We start from the raw sequence: 14,722 nt of genomic DNA, 5'->3' as shown, positions 1-14,722 counted from the left end.
CATTATTTTCGACTAATTTCTTTGAAAGAAACGCTACTTTTATGCGCAATTCTATTGAGCTTATTGCTATCATCATTTCAAATGCTAAAAAAGGTACCATATATATATATATATATGTATATAATAACTAAAAAAGAGCAACAATATTGGGTAGAACTTTCTTTTGCACCTATATCATGGTTAACTCATCAAGCTTGCAATTCTATTTTACAAGATGAATGTTTTTACTTTGGTTTCTTTTAATATTGTTTTTTGACCTCTCACAATTTTTTGTTTCCTTTTGATCTTTGAAAACCAAGTTAAGAAGTATCTTATGATTTTCTTACAAAAGACTTGTCGGCTGCGTTTTTTTTTCGGCAGGACGCCGTAACCATGGCGACGATTCACGCACCCGAGCGACGTATAATATACTATCGGTCCAATCTCTTTGTTTGACACATAATGTAACATAAAAGTATTTTCCTTCACCATTATTGTGCGATTTAATTGTGTAACAATGTCAGAATAAAACACGAGACAGAAATACAGGCGGAAATACACGATACACGTAAAGAATTACATTTTTATTTTAGAATTATGGAACTCCTGTGTGGAATTGAGGCTGTAAAACACAATGAAAACTTCAATTTGTTTCCTTTTTTTCCCAATTTGTGAATTTTCCATTTATTGCATTTTTGCCATACAATAATCTCATTCAATACTATCTCAGAGAAACACAACATTTTTACTCATTATTTTCTTCATAAAATATTGATGACAGAAAACGAGACTCGCAACAAAAGGTTAGTGCTAGTTATGTTTATTGTTTCAACTGACAAATAGTTGCAGAATTATTAACAGGGAAAAGATGGGAAATCAAAGGCAAACATAAAGTCCACTTAAAGCAATAAAACACTGGAAATCAACCATTTTTGAAAATCACTCTCAATGTTGATCAAGTGGGTGAACAGCTTTTTTTTTTTACAGCGAGTGCTATTGACATGATGACAAAATACAATATCTTAGAAAAACTTCCTACTAAAATAACAACCATTTTGTACGTACAAACAGTTTCACGGGGGCTCGAAACCCCCCCAACAAGTGTTAATTCATTTGCTTGTTATGATATATCGACGCCACCGGGTGAACACAAAAAACGAAGATTTCAAAGGGTAGTAGCTTATTTTTTTTCAATAACTGTATAACATTTGTTTTTTCAAGAAATGAAAGTATCCCCAGAAAGTTTCGGGAAAAAATCAAGAAGAAAAAAATTTTTTTTTTAAAAAATATCTCTAAAGAAAAAAAAAATGGAAATAAATCAGTGGACTACAGGTGTTCAGGACAACAACCTTCGCCAACTATATGATAGTAAGTCCAAAGTACGTACACTATATTTACATGCGTGTCACACGTGGCTGGAGTCTTCAGATCGGTGACATCACGTCCATCTCCACAGTCAGAGAGTCTATGGAACACAAAGTTTCAATGAATGGATTAAAAAAATCCCTTTTTTTTGCAGATAAAGATGAAAAGCTTTGCCTTTTTTTCTTTTATTTAGTCATATTATAAATAAATAATAAAGAATTAAATGTAAAGAACAGGGCTTTTTTTTTAATAGTTAATGGGGCAGCAAATAATTAAACTTTCTTTCTTTGCTAGTTTTACTGCATTAAGCTTGTGATTATGTGTCATGTGACAGCTCTCTCTCTCTCTCTCTCTATCTTTTGAGTAAATAAGAATTCTGTGTCAGGGCATGACTCACCCATGTGTCCAGTATGAGATTCTGGATCGTTGTGCATGAGAGAGTCCAGAGTGCGAGGAGACATGGGGAAGAGGTCGCTGGTGTTTCCGGAGTTGGAGCTGCAACACGGAAAACGGGAGAAGAAATAGAATATTATTAATGATGTACATTTTTACAAAACGTCACTTCCAGGTCCACACGGACGTGTTGGATGAAACCAGCAGTGAGTCTGGAGCAAAAACTGAAGGAACATATATTAGTGAAGTCTTTGTGGTTAGCGTGTTAGCGACGGAGGCCATGCTTGCCAGTGAGGATGTCGACAAAGAACTCCTTTACGATCAAATAATTGACCTGTTTTTCTGCCTCCTTAGGTCTTCGACTGACCTGAAGACACCTCTTAAACCACATATGGAGGTGTCAAACTCAAGGTATGGACTGACAAGTCAGTTTTATGCTAACAAAACAAAGTAGATATGTTGATATTATGGCCTATAAAGATGCTGCAACATCAAATATTAAAGAAAGGAAATAAATAAAGACATTTAGAGAAAATGAAAAAACAGAGATATATATAAGTATAGCACCCACCTTACTTATGGTACCAATAAAACAGTGAACTCCCATGATGCCTTTCTACACCCTGCTCTATTTAGTGAAGGACGATTGGTCGCTCAACCACCGGATTTAACATCTACGTCTGTTACTAAAAGTGATCGGCAGCCTAAATTTGGTTGGCTGGGCGGCAAAGCATGTTCAGATCACCGTTACCGAGAGGGTTTGTTGAGGTCAAGGTCAAATAACTGTTAAGAGAAAAATGTAATTGTCACTTCTTTGGACAAAATTCTGTTCAGCCTTGTCTAACTTTGACCCCCAAGAGTGATTGAGTTTGACACCCCTTCTTTAAAAGCTAAACTTTTTTTTTTTTAAAACAACAACGTTGATCAACCAGTGAGGATCAGAGATACAACCAGGATGCAGTTAAATGTTAGGATGACGAAATCACACGACACATTTTTAAAGGCGAAGACTTGATGATGGAAAAAAAAAAAAAGAGTTTCTAGGATCTACACCCAACACTGATACATGTCGTGACCATTCACACAGACGCACAACACTAGTCTAGATGACGCCAAAACAGACACAAGAGGGGCTTGAATGTGCAGCTGATGATCGACGAGACACTTGTGACGTTCCAGATCTTACACCACAGGCAAGTGAGGATGAGCCGATCTTTTTTTTTAAAAAAAGTCTTTCTCGTTTTGAAACAGCCGTCAGTCATGGAACTGCGGCGCCCGACGACAAACACACAAAAAAAATGACAGGATGCACACACAGCCCTGCATGCCGCCGCCCCTCCCGCCCCAGAGCGCCTACCACGAGAATCCGTTCGCTAGCAGCTCACTGTCCGGCAAGTCCATGAACACGGAGGGACACCTACGGAGACATGTCAGGATCTCACTGAGCAAGCCTCACACAGAAGCTTCGCCCGAAACCTTCGCTACAATGTGCGGCCTTAAGACTTGCTCCTGTCAATCACTTAGCCACCTGTGCGTTCCAAATGATACTCGGGAGTAAAAAAAAAAACAAAGTAATACCAGGGAGCGTTACATCAGCATGTGAGATTTATATTTTCACTTCAAGTTTCAGTCTCAGTGTCGGGCTGTAACAAAATGACAGCGGCTTTGTTCTGCTTTCTTTGAATATTTGGCAACATTTCCTTTTGCAGAAAAAGAGATGGAGACATGTTGCTCAAGAGGAGAAAAAACAGCTGCTGACTAACGAGCGGTGAAAGAGTTCGGGAAACTTACGGGGTCACGCAGATGAACTTCTTCTTCAGATATGGCTGGATAGCTGTGGGAGAAAAACAATTGAACGATTTGGATTTTATTTTTTTCTAAGCTTGGCAGCTTTTGGACCAGACATAATAAAGATCTTTTTGTCTTCTTGTCACTCACTGTTTGTCGGGTCTCCTCCGATTTCCGGCTCAGCGATCTCCTCCGGCCTGCAGTACTTTCCGAAAGCTTCGTCCTTGGGAATATCGGGGTACAGGTAGACGAGCGGCGACACCAGGATGTTGGTGGCGTCCATGATCTTGTAACCCATGATGATGTCGGCGAACGACATGCTGTTGAGCTGCTGCTTGGTGTACGGCTCCACGGACTGGATCTGGGTCTTTCCTGCAGGGAGTCGCGGACGCAAGTCAGCAGGAGGGGAAAAAACAAAACGTGGACGTGAAGAACGTTGGGAATGACTCACCGCTGATGTCTTTTTCCACCCATGTGAAGGTGATGCCTCCCTCCTTGCTGCTCTCGCTGAAGCGCAGCAGGAAGGTTCCGGGTGGTTTGGGATTGAGGATGGCTCTTTCTCTCTCCTTGCTGATGAAGCCCATGATGTACCTGCAGCCATAGAAAATGCCAATATTACATTTTTATCCAGATAAGTACAGTCAGAGTAAAACTTTAAAATAAACATGTATGGAAGAACATCAGTGCCATAAGGATATTGAATTGTTTAAATTGACAATTCAAATTTTGTAAATGTTGGGTTTTTTCGAAGTGTTTAAATGTTGTTGTTTTTTTAAATAATTTGTATATGCAGCCTTTTTTGTCTGTCAGTATGTGTTTAGATTAAAATTATGCATCCAGTAGCATGATAACTAACCATTTTATTTAGTAATATTTACTACAACTCTGTTTCTTTTCCATCTTTTTATATATTTTTAATCGGGATGTTTTCCCTTTAAATAATTTCAATAATCATTAAATAATATACTATATTTTACTATATTAGGCTCTGAATAAAACAACAATAATTTAAGGTTAACCGTTTTTCTCTTCATCTCGTGATATTTCGTACCTTCTTTTTCTGGCTATATGGTCCCTTAAAACCATATAGCGAGGCCCCTGAGGACTCCTGATCTCACTTCATCCCCTCTCTTTGAAGGCCCAAGCGACCCGTCTTTGCCGTGTGTTAAGTTACCATAGTCTTATCAAGGATTTTTCAAATGCTGAAAAAGGTATTGTATAGATAAAATGTAAAGCACAGAAGTGTTTTTCAATACAAATGATGCGTCATTTTTATTTATTTGAGCTTTCTTTGAAATTGAAATGGCCTTAATTCAATAACAAGTAGCGCCAGACTGAACAAATAGACAAAAATAAACTGTAAATGAACTATTATTGGTCCACTTGACATGGCCTCAGGATCTTATGAAAGCACTCGGTAAGAAAGTTTGAGTTGAGGTGTGTTTAGTTGAAGACTGATGACTACTTGGAAAAGTGAGGGGCCGGAATGTGTAGACTAATGATACGATACATGATGGCAGAGAGTAAGCAGAAACCTTCAACAGCCATCGAGGCCTGAGGTCGTGCCGAGGAAGAACAAAGTTTATTGCAAAGCCAGGAGGATGTAAGTCGACAGGTGGAACTTTAGTGACTTGTATGAAAGAATTAGTAACTGTATGTTTGTGTGACAGAGAAATTGGCATTTAAATAAAAGAATCTTATCTTCACTTACATTTCTTGATAATTAAATCCTAAACTGGTTTGAACCGTCTTTTTCTTATATGCAATTCCAAGCAAAAAATAAAGTTATCTTAGACTTTAATGATCACAAATTGAGTATACGGAACCCCTGCCTCACCAACAACTCTGGAACTCTTTACCATCTGGACTCAGAAACATGGACTCATCGTCACACATCATACATGTACTTACTGCGTTTTAATGTGTAATGTTTCTATTCTGTTTTTATGATTGGCTTTTTAATTCCATGTAAGGCGTCCTCGAGTACCAAAAAGGCGCCTCTTACAAAAGTGCATTATTATTATTATTATTAATAGAATAAAATATTTTATATTAAATAAGCCATAAATTGAGGAATTATTCTAATTGAGTTGCCTATAATTCAAAGTGTGAAACTGTTGAAAGGTGAGTACATGGAAACACAAAACAAAAATATGTACAGTTAAAAATATAAAATTTTACAGAAACTGATAAATACGAGATTGAAAAAAATTACATGTTAATGCTTGACTTCTTAATTGGTATTTTTCATTCATTTAACTTAAGTTAAAATTATATTTAACATATCAGAAAACTTTTATTTCCAGTATTTTAAACACAACACAGGAGGTTTTTGTGGTGTTGACAATATAGAATAGAATCAATAAAACACATTTAATTTAAAATAGATAAAGAAAACGCAATTAAATAATACAGTAAGGTTGGACATATACAAATTAAATACTTTATAACAATAAATACATTCAATTATAATTCAATCCAATGATAAATACAGTTTGCGTTAGTAACAATTAACGGAATAATTCATCAAAAGTTAAGAACTTAAGGCCATCATTGTGTCTGAAGGAATCCGAGCAAGTGGTGATTGATTGTCACTCACCCTTCATTCCACAGAGCCAGGATGTACTTCTTGACCAGGTCTATTATGTTGTCCAGCCACACCCAGAAGGAAAACCCTTTGCCTGCCATGTTTTCCTGCAGAAGATCAACACACTGAAGCAACAGCATCTCTAAAAATAAAACCTCTTGAGCAGGTGACGTACTTTACAGAACTTGGCCCAAGTGATCTGGCAGCCTGAGTAGTTGACTGATGGTCCTAGGTGGACAAAAAAATATCTTGATTATACAGCTCAGGTTAAGGACGTTTTTAGCACCGGATCTTACCTAATAGTTTCTCTGCCAGCGTAGTGAGCTGCTCAATAGTGAGACCTCTCTTGGTGGTGGAGGAGAACTGCCAGCTGAGAACCTCAGCCACCTGATCCCACGTGCCGACCGGGGGTTTGGTGAAAAAGTTCACGTTCTGTTTCACAAAAAAAAAGAAGTATTTCCTTCATTTAATCCACAAGGAGTCCATCACAGGTGGGGGGGGGGGTGTTCTACCTTCGGGTGGTTAGTCAGCATGTTGTACCAAAGTATGGAAGCCCAGGCGTTTGGCATTTGGCAAATGTTCGAAATGACCACCACAGGCAAGGAATGAGTCTGTGTGAGGAGAAATAACCTCAGTTTAAATTGTGAATGAATAAGTTATTTTCTATTATTTAAAAACTAGGCAAAAAGATTGAATTAAAAATAAAAAAGTTCCAACCTCAAGATCAATTTTCAAGCCTTGGTGATAGACTTCTGTCTCAAACGTGATCAGGTGAAGCTCTTCGGTGACGATGAGAGAAGCCTGAAAAGGTTTTTTTTTCCACAGCTTAATACAAAACAATTAAACCTGGCACACGTTTGTCGGACTCACGTCACTGTTGGTGCGCCCGCCGTTGCCACACCTCTGCTCTCTCAGAGTCTGAAAGGAAGGAAGACGAAGTGAGCGTGCTGTCAATCAACAGCAACTGATTTTCTTTTTTTAACTCATCTCACCAGATGTTTAAATTCTGCGGAGAGACTGCCGTTGTTGGATTCCTCCATATTCATAACCTTCGTGTTGGTACCAAGAATGTTGAACTTTCTTGACCTAAAATATGAAACGGAAAGAGAGTTAAGACACACAAAGAGGACACGGGAATATTATTGACGCACCCTCTGATGGCAGCAACATCCCCAGATTCTCTGAAACACACAATAACACAAAAGAATATGGATTAGTTCGGTCGTCAGTACGACAGGGTGATAATGGCTGACTCACTTGTCGATGCAAACTTTAATTTTCAGCTGGTAATTGAGTTCAGGAAATTTCACCAGAAGTCTGAAACCACAGAAATTAAATATTGACATATTGCAGTAACAGTCATGAACAAAGAAGCGCATGACTTTATTTTTTTATTTGACTCACCTGACTTTGTTTGTGAACTGCACCCCGGTTTTAATAACAAGAGGCCTGTCTGGATGCATGGGCATACACGGCTGCCGCTCAACCACAAAAGCACTGGACAAACGCAAGGATGATGATCAGATTATGCCAACAAATGTCAAGAAAATATAAAGAAAAACTGATGAAAATTCAGAGTTACAAAGAAAAGATTAAAGTTCCAATAGTCATCAAGTGAAACCTAAAAGCGAACCTCTTCATTAGACTTCTGAACAAGTCGACAATTTTCTCCTCCAAGGCTGGACGGTGCTGAATAATGGGGTCTCCCTTGTAGGAAACCTTCTGTTGAAGCTCCTCCAGCTTCTTGATCTGCTGACGAATCTGAAGCTGTGACTCGGCCAGAGACGTGAACCTGTTTTACGAATCATATTAGCATGATGGGAAAAAAATATGAAGCAAGAACCCGATGACCACAATCCAACTCACCAGGTCTCCAGGCGGTCCAGACAGATATTGGGCGGCCCGCCGATACAGGCAATCTGCTGCCTTCTTTTCCAGTCGGCAAGTTCCTCGTCGGTCAGGTTCTTCTGCACGTAATCCATGGCGGTCAGCAAACCTCCCATTTCAGTCACTATTTGCTGTAAAAAAAAAAAAAAATGTCATGAATTATGACATGTATAAAAAAGCCAATTATCATAAATAGAAATCACATAGAAATTAAGTATATGGATTTTTCTGGAAAGGGAAGGAATAACTTTTTGAGTTTAAGAGCAGCAGTAGAAAATGGAGTGTTTACGAACAGGTAACACTGTGACTTTTGGAGATAAGCTTTTGATGAAATCAGTCACAGCTGCTGACGTCATCATTTAGTGGCACAGGATGTGGTTCGATTGCGACACCAGCATGCAGCCAGACTCTTAATGATTAACAGGTGCATGACTTAATGTCATGCTAGTTTATTTGAAATTAAAAATGGGATATAAAAAGGATTTGATTATGTCATTTCCTTTAAGGGTACATACGTTTGATTGTGAGACTTTATTAAACCAGAAATGATCCGGTTTCACTTTCAGCAGCTACTGATGTGGCTACTGTTTGGTTTTCTCATTCGTTACTTCATAGTGAATAAAAAACTTCAAAAAACACTAACAAAAAGATGCTATAAATAATTCAAAATTCCAACGCCAAGTCATTTTAATGTGGCCAGCTGGATAGTTGGCTCAAAAGTAGATTTCAGTTACAGTTGATATAATGACCTTTAATGAGAAGGTAATATATTAGGAAAATAGATTATAAATGTCAACAATTATACATACTTATACAGACTTCTTAACGCTTGTGTTACCTCATGGTCAAGGTGACCAAAGGCCCGAAAACAAATGTTTTTATGATATCCCTTGTGATGTCTCTGGGTCACCGACCTCCCTGGCTTCTCTAAGCACTGTATTGATTATATAGCGTTTGTTAGTTTTTGTGTTGCAATTTAACTTCCGGCTGCTAGATGGCAGCATTCATTACGTAGAAGAATATCCTGTGGGATCCCGGCCATGACTGAGGACAAGAGGATATTTGGCCATGTTTTGGTTCAAAAACAAATAACGACTTTGTCCAGAGCCATGCATTCCGCAAAGAGTCAATAATCAGGCAATACTAAAAATATATTGTCGTTACTACAGTATCGCAACATGTTGTATGGGTGCGCCTGTATCGTGATTTGTAATACACACCCTCCTGAGCTGGTCCAGAGCGCTCAGCATCTGCTCCAGCTGTGCCATCTTCTGTCTGGCAGCAGACGCCTGGCTGTTGCCATTGAGATCTTGAGAAAGTTCTGGAAAGACCGATGACAAAGCAGCATCTTATGGATTTACCTTGCATTGCTTTGATTTGAAATATTAACAGACATTTAAGAAACCCACCTCCTTGACTCTTCAGTGTTTTGTAATTAAAGTCAAAGTCGTCCTGTAGGTTTTCGAGCATTTTCATCTTCTGCTCCATATCCTGAAAAAAAAGAGTTGCTTTTTAATTTAAAAACATTCCATTCAGTTAAAACAAAGACTAACCTGCACACGTTTCCTAATGTCTTGAAGGTTGTGTTCGAGAATCTGCTGCTTCTCCGTCACGACTGTTCCGGATGGATGAGCAGCCTGACCATCCTTTTGGAGGTAAAAAGAAGATACATCTCAGTGTTAACGCCACAGCTCAAAGTCATAGTGTCGTGAATACCTGGGCAGCAGAGGTGGCGTTCTGCAGAAGCCTTTGCTCCTCCCACAAGCAGCGCGCAACGATGCGTGCGATCTCCATGGGCTTCTCCAAGTATTTGCTCTGCAGATGCTGCTTTATCCGACGCAGGTTATGTTGGTAGAGAACATTGTTTTCCTGCAGGAATCTACTGTACTGTTGGTCGATCTCCCCCAAAAGATTGTGGAACACCAGGGTGGCGTGTGACTCCTTATTGGCGGCGTAAGCCCTGAGCAAAGAGTAATGATTGATCAGATTATATATTGATAAATACACGTAAAAACAATCATTAAAAATGCATAAATACATACAAAACATATACAAATACATAATTTAAAATGTGTCAACAAATTAGAAGTGCATTCAAGCACGAGGGAGAGATCTGTTGTAGCATTCAATGGCAGAAGAAACAAAGGATATCTTAAAACTTTCCATTCTGCAGTGCATGGAGAGGAGCCTGTTGCTGCGGATACTTGGTTATTTGTAAAGGATATTCAAAATACAAACATTATGAAAACAGATTTTAAGAGTTTGGTCAGGTCAGCTGTAAACAGAATAAATGCATTGTCAACTTTTAATTCAAATTATAAATTACATGTTGTCCTTCGCACCAAAACTAGACCCAAAGTGCCCAAAACTCAATTATTAAAGTCTTGCCTCTATGGAATATAACGTTTATTTCACTTATTTGTATATGTAAATGCTCTGTACCAGCCACTAACTCGTATAAAGTGTGAAGAGAAAGATGACAAGCTTCATTAAAAACCTTATCTTGCAACCATCTGTTTGACACATACGCAATGGCACTATTGATATTGATAATTCTAACACCTCTCCAGCAGTTTCCTAAGGTAAGAGACCCAGAACTTCATCAAATTGAACCCACTAATTTTGAGTTACATTTTGCAGATGCTCTTTTTTTGTTAAAAATCTGAAGATGTGTGGAGAAAAAGGTTTAACACCTTGTCTGAAGTCACATTAGCAAACAGACCTAGAGTTTTAATGGCACAGTTGTCTTAAATGTTCCAGATAATATATATTTTTTCTCACTCAAACCATTCAGTCATTTTTTTAATTCAATAAATGTACATTGAACCCCAAGATGAGAGCCTGGAATGGGATGTGAACCTCACCAGTCCTGACTTTCGATCCATGGAGCAAGGAACTGCCGCAGCTCCATAGGGAAGCTATCACTGTACAGGTGATACAGTTGCTCCAAGTACTTGGTCTCCAGCTGCTGCAACTGGTTCCACTGCGCCATCCTGACTCACCTCCTATAACAAACAGAAATCAGATTCTGTCAAATCATAAACACATAAAATAAGGTTTTTCAGCTCAAAATTGATCGAAATAATGTATATTTTGATGTTTATGGATCATTTAAATCAATAAAAATCAAGTATAAATTCAACAGTATTATTTTAACTTTGTTACTTTTTCCATTTAAACAATGGCTGTGTGAAAACACTTTGCAGCTAAATGTGGACGAAAGTGAAACTCTGGTTATTGCACCTGATGGTAAGGTTCCATGGTTGAGTAAGTACTTGGGTGACTTAGTCAGTCAGTCAAACTGAGAAACCTGGGTGATGTATTTGACAAAAACATGTCTATGGTTCAACACTGCAGAAAACTGACCAGAAGCTGAGAAAAATCTCTAAGATGTTGTGACAACATGATCTGGAGCTTGTAATCCATGCGTTTGTGTCTTCTCGTTTAGACTTTTGTAAAAGTTTATTTTGGTGTCTAAACAAGAAGGAGCTGGCCTAAATACAAAACTCAGCAATGGGAATTCTGACCAGCTCTAGTAGAAGAACTCACATTTCCCCGATCATTAAAACTCTTCACTTCGCTGCCAGTTTCTTTCAGGATCAACTTTAAAATTCTGGTTCTTACTTTCAGATCTATTCATGGTCAGACTCCTCCTGACATCAGTGATCTGATCCAGCCTTACACCCCAGCTCGGGCTCTGAGGTCTGTGGATCACAATCTACTTATGGTTCCTGAACACGCTTCCGGACTAGAGGAGAGAAATCATTCCAGACTGTTGCTCCTAAGCTTTCGACGATCTTCTTCTCCTTCTGTGTTTGATGGATCTACTGACTCCTTCAAGAAACATCTTAAGACATTCTTATTTGTGCAGGATTTTCCCTGATTTTCTGGGACTCCTGTGTTCGTCTTATGTATAGTTTTATTTTAACTGTGTATTGTTTTTGATTGTTAAAGCGCTTTGTGACCCTGGTCTAGAAAGGCGCTTTACCTTTATTTTACTTTACTTACTTTACTTTAAATTGTATTTACTATGTATTTTTTTCCTTTAAAAAGTGGAGGATGAATAACATATGTTTTTTGTTTTTTTTAAGCATGACACTTTCCAACCTTCCTTCATCATTGTATAACATTAAACAACATTCATCAAGAAAACTGTGTTTTAGCCTCAGGCGGATGAATCAATTGACAGCTTATAAAATGTAGTTGTTTTGAAGCTTAAAATGCATATTATTTACAAAGGGCAGGGCTGATGTAGTCTAAGACACTGAAACCAGATTTAGAGTTCAACGAAGGCATTATTAATTCAAAGCCACTTCCTGCTCGGTGAAGCAACACCGCTGATAAATACAGACGTAAATGAGCAGCTGTATCCTTCGTGAGCACGTAACAGTTGACGTTTGGCCTTGTCCTAGATCAGTTACATGGGGGCAATATATTCTCAAATCTGGATTGGGTTGTAAATCAGTCCAGAAAATCCCAAAGGTAAATTTGATGCCCTTTAACCTCAGAGTAGTTACTACTCCACAACATAAGGAAAGGTATTTTACACAAACAGTTCCAAGTGACTTAATATGACTTTCTTCCTGTTCTGCAGGAAGGTCTTAAGCATGCGAAGTGTTCCTTATTCTATTAATCTTTACTTGAACTCATTTTTGTTTCTCATCTCTGACACATTCCAAAAATTATATTTAGCTTTTTGTTTTTAACCAAGTTATTTTTACAGTAATTTATGTGAGTAATATCAATTACTACACAGAAATATTTTTACACTCTTTTAATAAATATTTAAGTACTGCCACCTTTGAAACTGGATCATTGATCCGTAAATATTAAACAACAACCGCAAATGTTTCTACAGAAAAAAGGGAATCTTTCCGGAAACTTAATCAGAAATGACACCAAATAAAAACAAAACGATAACATAGTTGACTTGATAAATTCAGTCACTGCTGTCGTTTACCAATACTATGATTAAATATTTTAAAAATGTATATCTCAGATCTACAACACAAACTTCAACTCAACCTATAGAAGTGTAAAGATCCGTTTATTGTGAATCACATATGTGTGAACTCACACATGACAGGTTAGGTGGGGAAGCCTTCCTCTTACTGTAAAGATGTATACGAGTAAAGAGGAAATTGTAATTCTTGTCAAAACTAGCCATAGGGGAGAAAAGATGAGATATGATCATACTTGTTTGATAACTATTTTCGTGAGTTTAATTCTTGCTGAATATAATCTTCTTCAATAAAGATTTTCCACACCTGCCTAAAATATGGTCTTTTTTTTAATATAAATACGCTTTTAATGACATAAGATAAAATAACGTAATGTTATGTTTATGTTGGTTTTAATAGAGCTGATGATCACAATCTTGGAACTTCATTTATTTATCATGGGTTGGAATATTAACATCCATTAAATGTTATCTTTACTTCATTATGAACTGGACTAAAGTGCCTGTTTTACCTTCAACATTATCCTAATGGGATGTTGGCCTAAAAGTTTCTCATATTTCACATGTATCGATCTCAGTACATTTGCCTTGACTTGTCATTATTGTGTTACAAATCGCCGGATGTTTTTTGCCCCAAGATACTGTCCATCAATCCTCCTTCAGATGTATTATATAAGGGCATGCAATAGCAGTAAATAAGAGTGACTCAGGTGGTCATAAAGTCGAGCAGTGAGTGTTTCCCTTGCGGCCATGTTGTGTTTACTGACGTGAAATCCACTGCATCACTGCACGTTTCTGCGACTCACAATAGAATCAATGACATCACAGTATTATTAAAAACACAAAAATATGCATCACAACGTTGACCCATTATATACAAAGCATGTTGTAAAAAATATCAAAAATAGTTTGTAAAATACTTATGACAGGTCAACGAACCCCGTCATAACAATGTAACAACAGTTATAACAACTTCATGACTTCTACTACTAATGCAATACGTTTCTATTTTTTGTTTTAGATAGTTTTATTTATGATAAGCAACGGTTGAATAGAAACCGAAAACAAACGGAAATACGTGTCAAAAGAAAGTAGAGTTAGCTTACCTTTGCTAGCGGTCAAGCGTCGAGAAAAAAAGTTCGCTCTTTTGTACCACTTTTCTGAGCGTAAACACTGACAAATATAGCCAGCGACTGACGGTGAATCCCCCCAAACAAACCAGTGACAAAAGAAACTAGTTTTATTCCTCGTCCTGGCAGCAGAACTCGACCCCGCCTCACGTACCGACGTCGACCCGCCTCTATGCGGCGTTTCCCTTCGCCGAGGAGCCCCGTGTGTTCGATTGGCAGCTCGTCGGACCACTCGTAGACGATGTTATATCTCTCTGGCCAATCAGATCCACCGGTGACACATTGAGGCGGGACTTCACGTCGTGTTTACTGCCGTCGGTATTGCGCTGTTCCATCTAATAAATCTCCCGCCGGGAATGAGTGAGAGAGCAGCGTGTTCCGGAGGGAGGAAGTAGCAATGGATGGAAGAGCCAGGCTGGAAGTCATCTGAATTACTGGCAGCGTTACGTCATCGACACGACAATAAGCTGTACAGATCATTATTCTTCATCATCTGAACACATTTTTCAACTTTGACGCAGATTTCAATTCGATTTATTGCAGTTTGAACCTTGACATTTATTTTTTAAATATTAATAATAACTAAACAAAAAGTTAGTTTGAGTCACAAAACAATTAAAAGTTTATTTACGC

At 38.1% G+C, this 14,722-nt stretch overlaps 1 protein-coding gene across 2 annotated transcripts; it reads right to left on the bottom strand.

The window, feature by feature from the left end:
• Positions 1 to 783: 783 nt before the first annotated feature.
• stat3 (signal transducer and activator of transcription 3 (acute-phase response factor)) lies at positions 784 to 14,238 on the bottom strand. 2 transcript variants are annotated; one of them, XM_087810081.1, is made up of 24 exons: positions 14,066 to 14,238; positions 10,864 to 11,004; positions 9,716 to 9,959; positions 9,553 to 9,645; positions 9,409 to 9,490; positions 9,220 to 9,320; positions 7,979 to 8,130; positions 7,746 to 7,904; positions 7,517 to 7,609; positions 7,370 to 7,429; positions 7,264 to 7,293; positions 7,105 to 7,198; positions 6,983 to 7,030; positions 6,830 to 6,913; positions 6,625 to 6,723; positions 6,409 to 6,544; positions 6,288 to 6,340; positions 6,125 to 6,219; positions 3,977 to 4,116; positions 3,676 to 3,897; positions 3,529 to 3,571; positions 3,095 to 3,154; positions 1,742 to 1,839; positions 784 to 1,444 (listed from the first exon to the last, which is right to left on the bottom strand). In XM_087810081.1, the coding sequence occupies exons 2-24, from the start codon at positions 10,989 to 10,991 to the stop codon at positions 1,404 to 1,406; spliced, it is 2,355 nt and encodes a 784-aa protein (XP_087666207.1). In that variant the 5' UTR covers positions 10,992 to 11,004; positions 14,066 to 14,238; the 3' UTR covers positions 784 to 1,403. The 2 variants fall into 2 exon arrangements, with proteins under 2 accessions (XP_087666207.1, XP_087666208.1); XM_087810082.1 differs by lacking the exon at positions 3,095 to 3,154.
• Between the last annotated feature and the right edge of the window lie 484 nt (positions 14,239 to 14,722).

The sequence above is a fragment of the Callionymus lyra genome, chromosome 15 (genome assembly GCF_982586985.1).
Source record: "Callionymus lyra chromosome 15, fCalLyr1.hap1.1, whole genome shotgun sequence".
In the NCBI taxonomy this organism is placed as follows: domain Eukaryota; kingdom Metazoa; phylum Chordata; class Actinopteri; order Syngnathiformes; family Callionymidae; genus Callionymus; species Callionymus lyra.
This window is presented reverse-complemented; position numbering and strand designations above follow the sequence as displayed.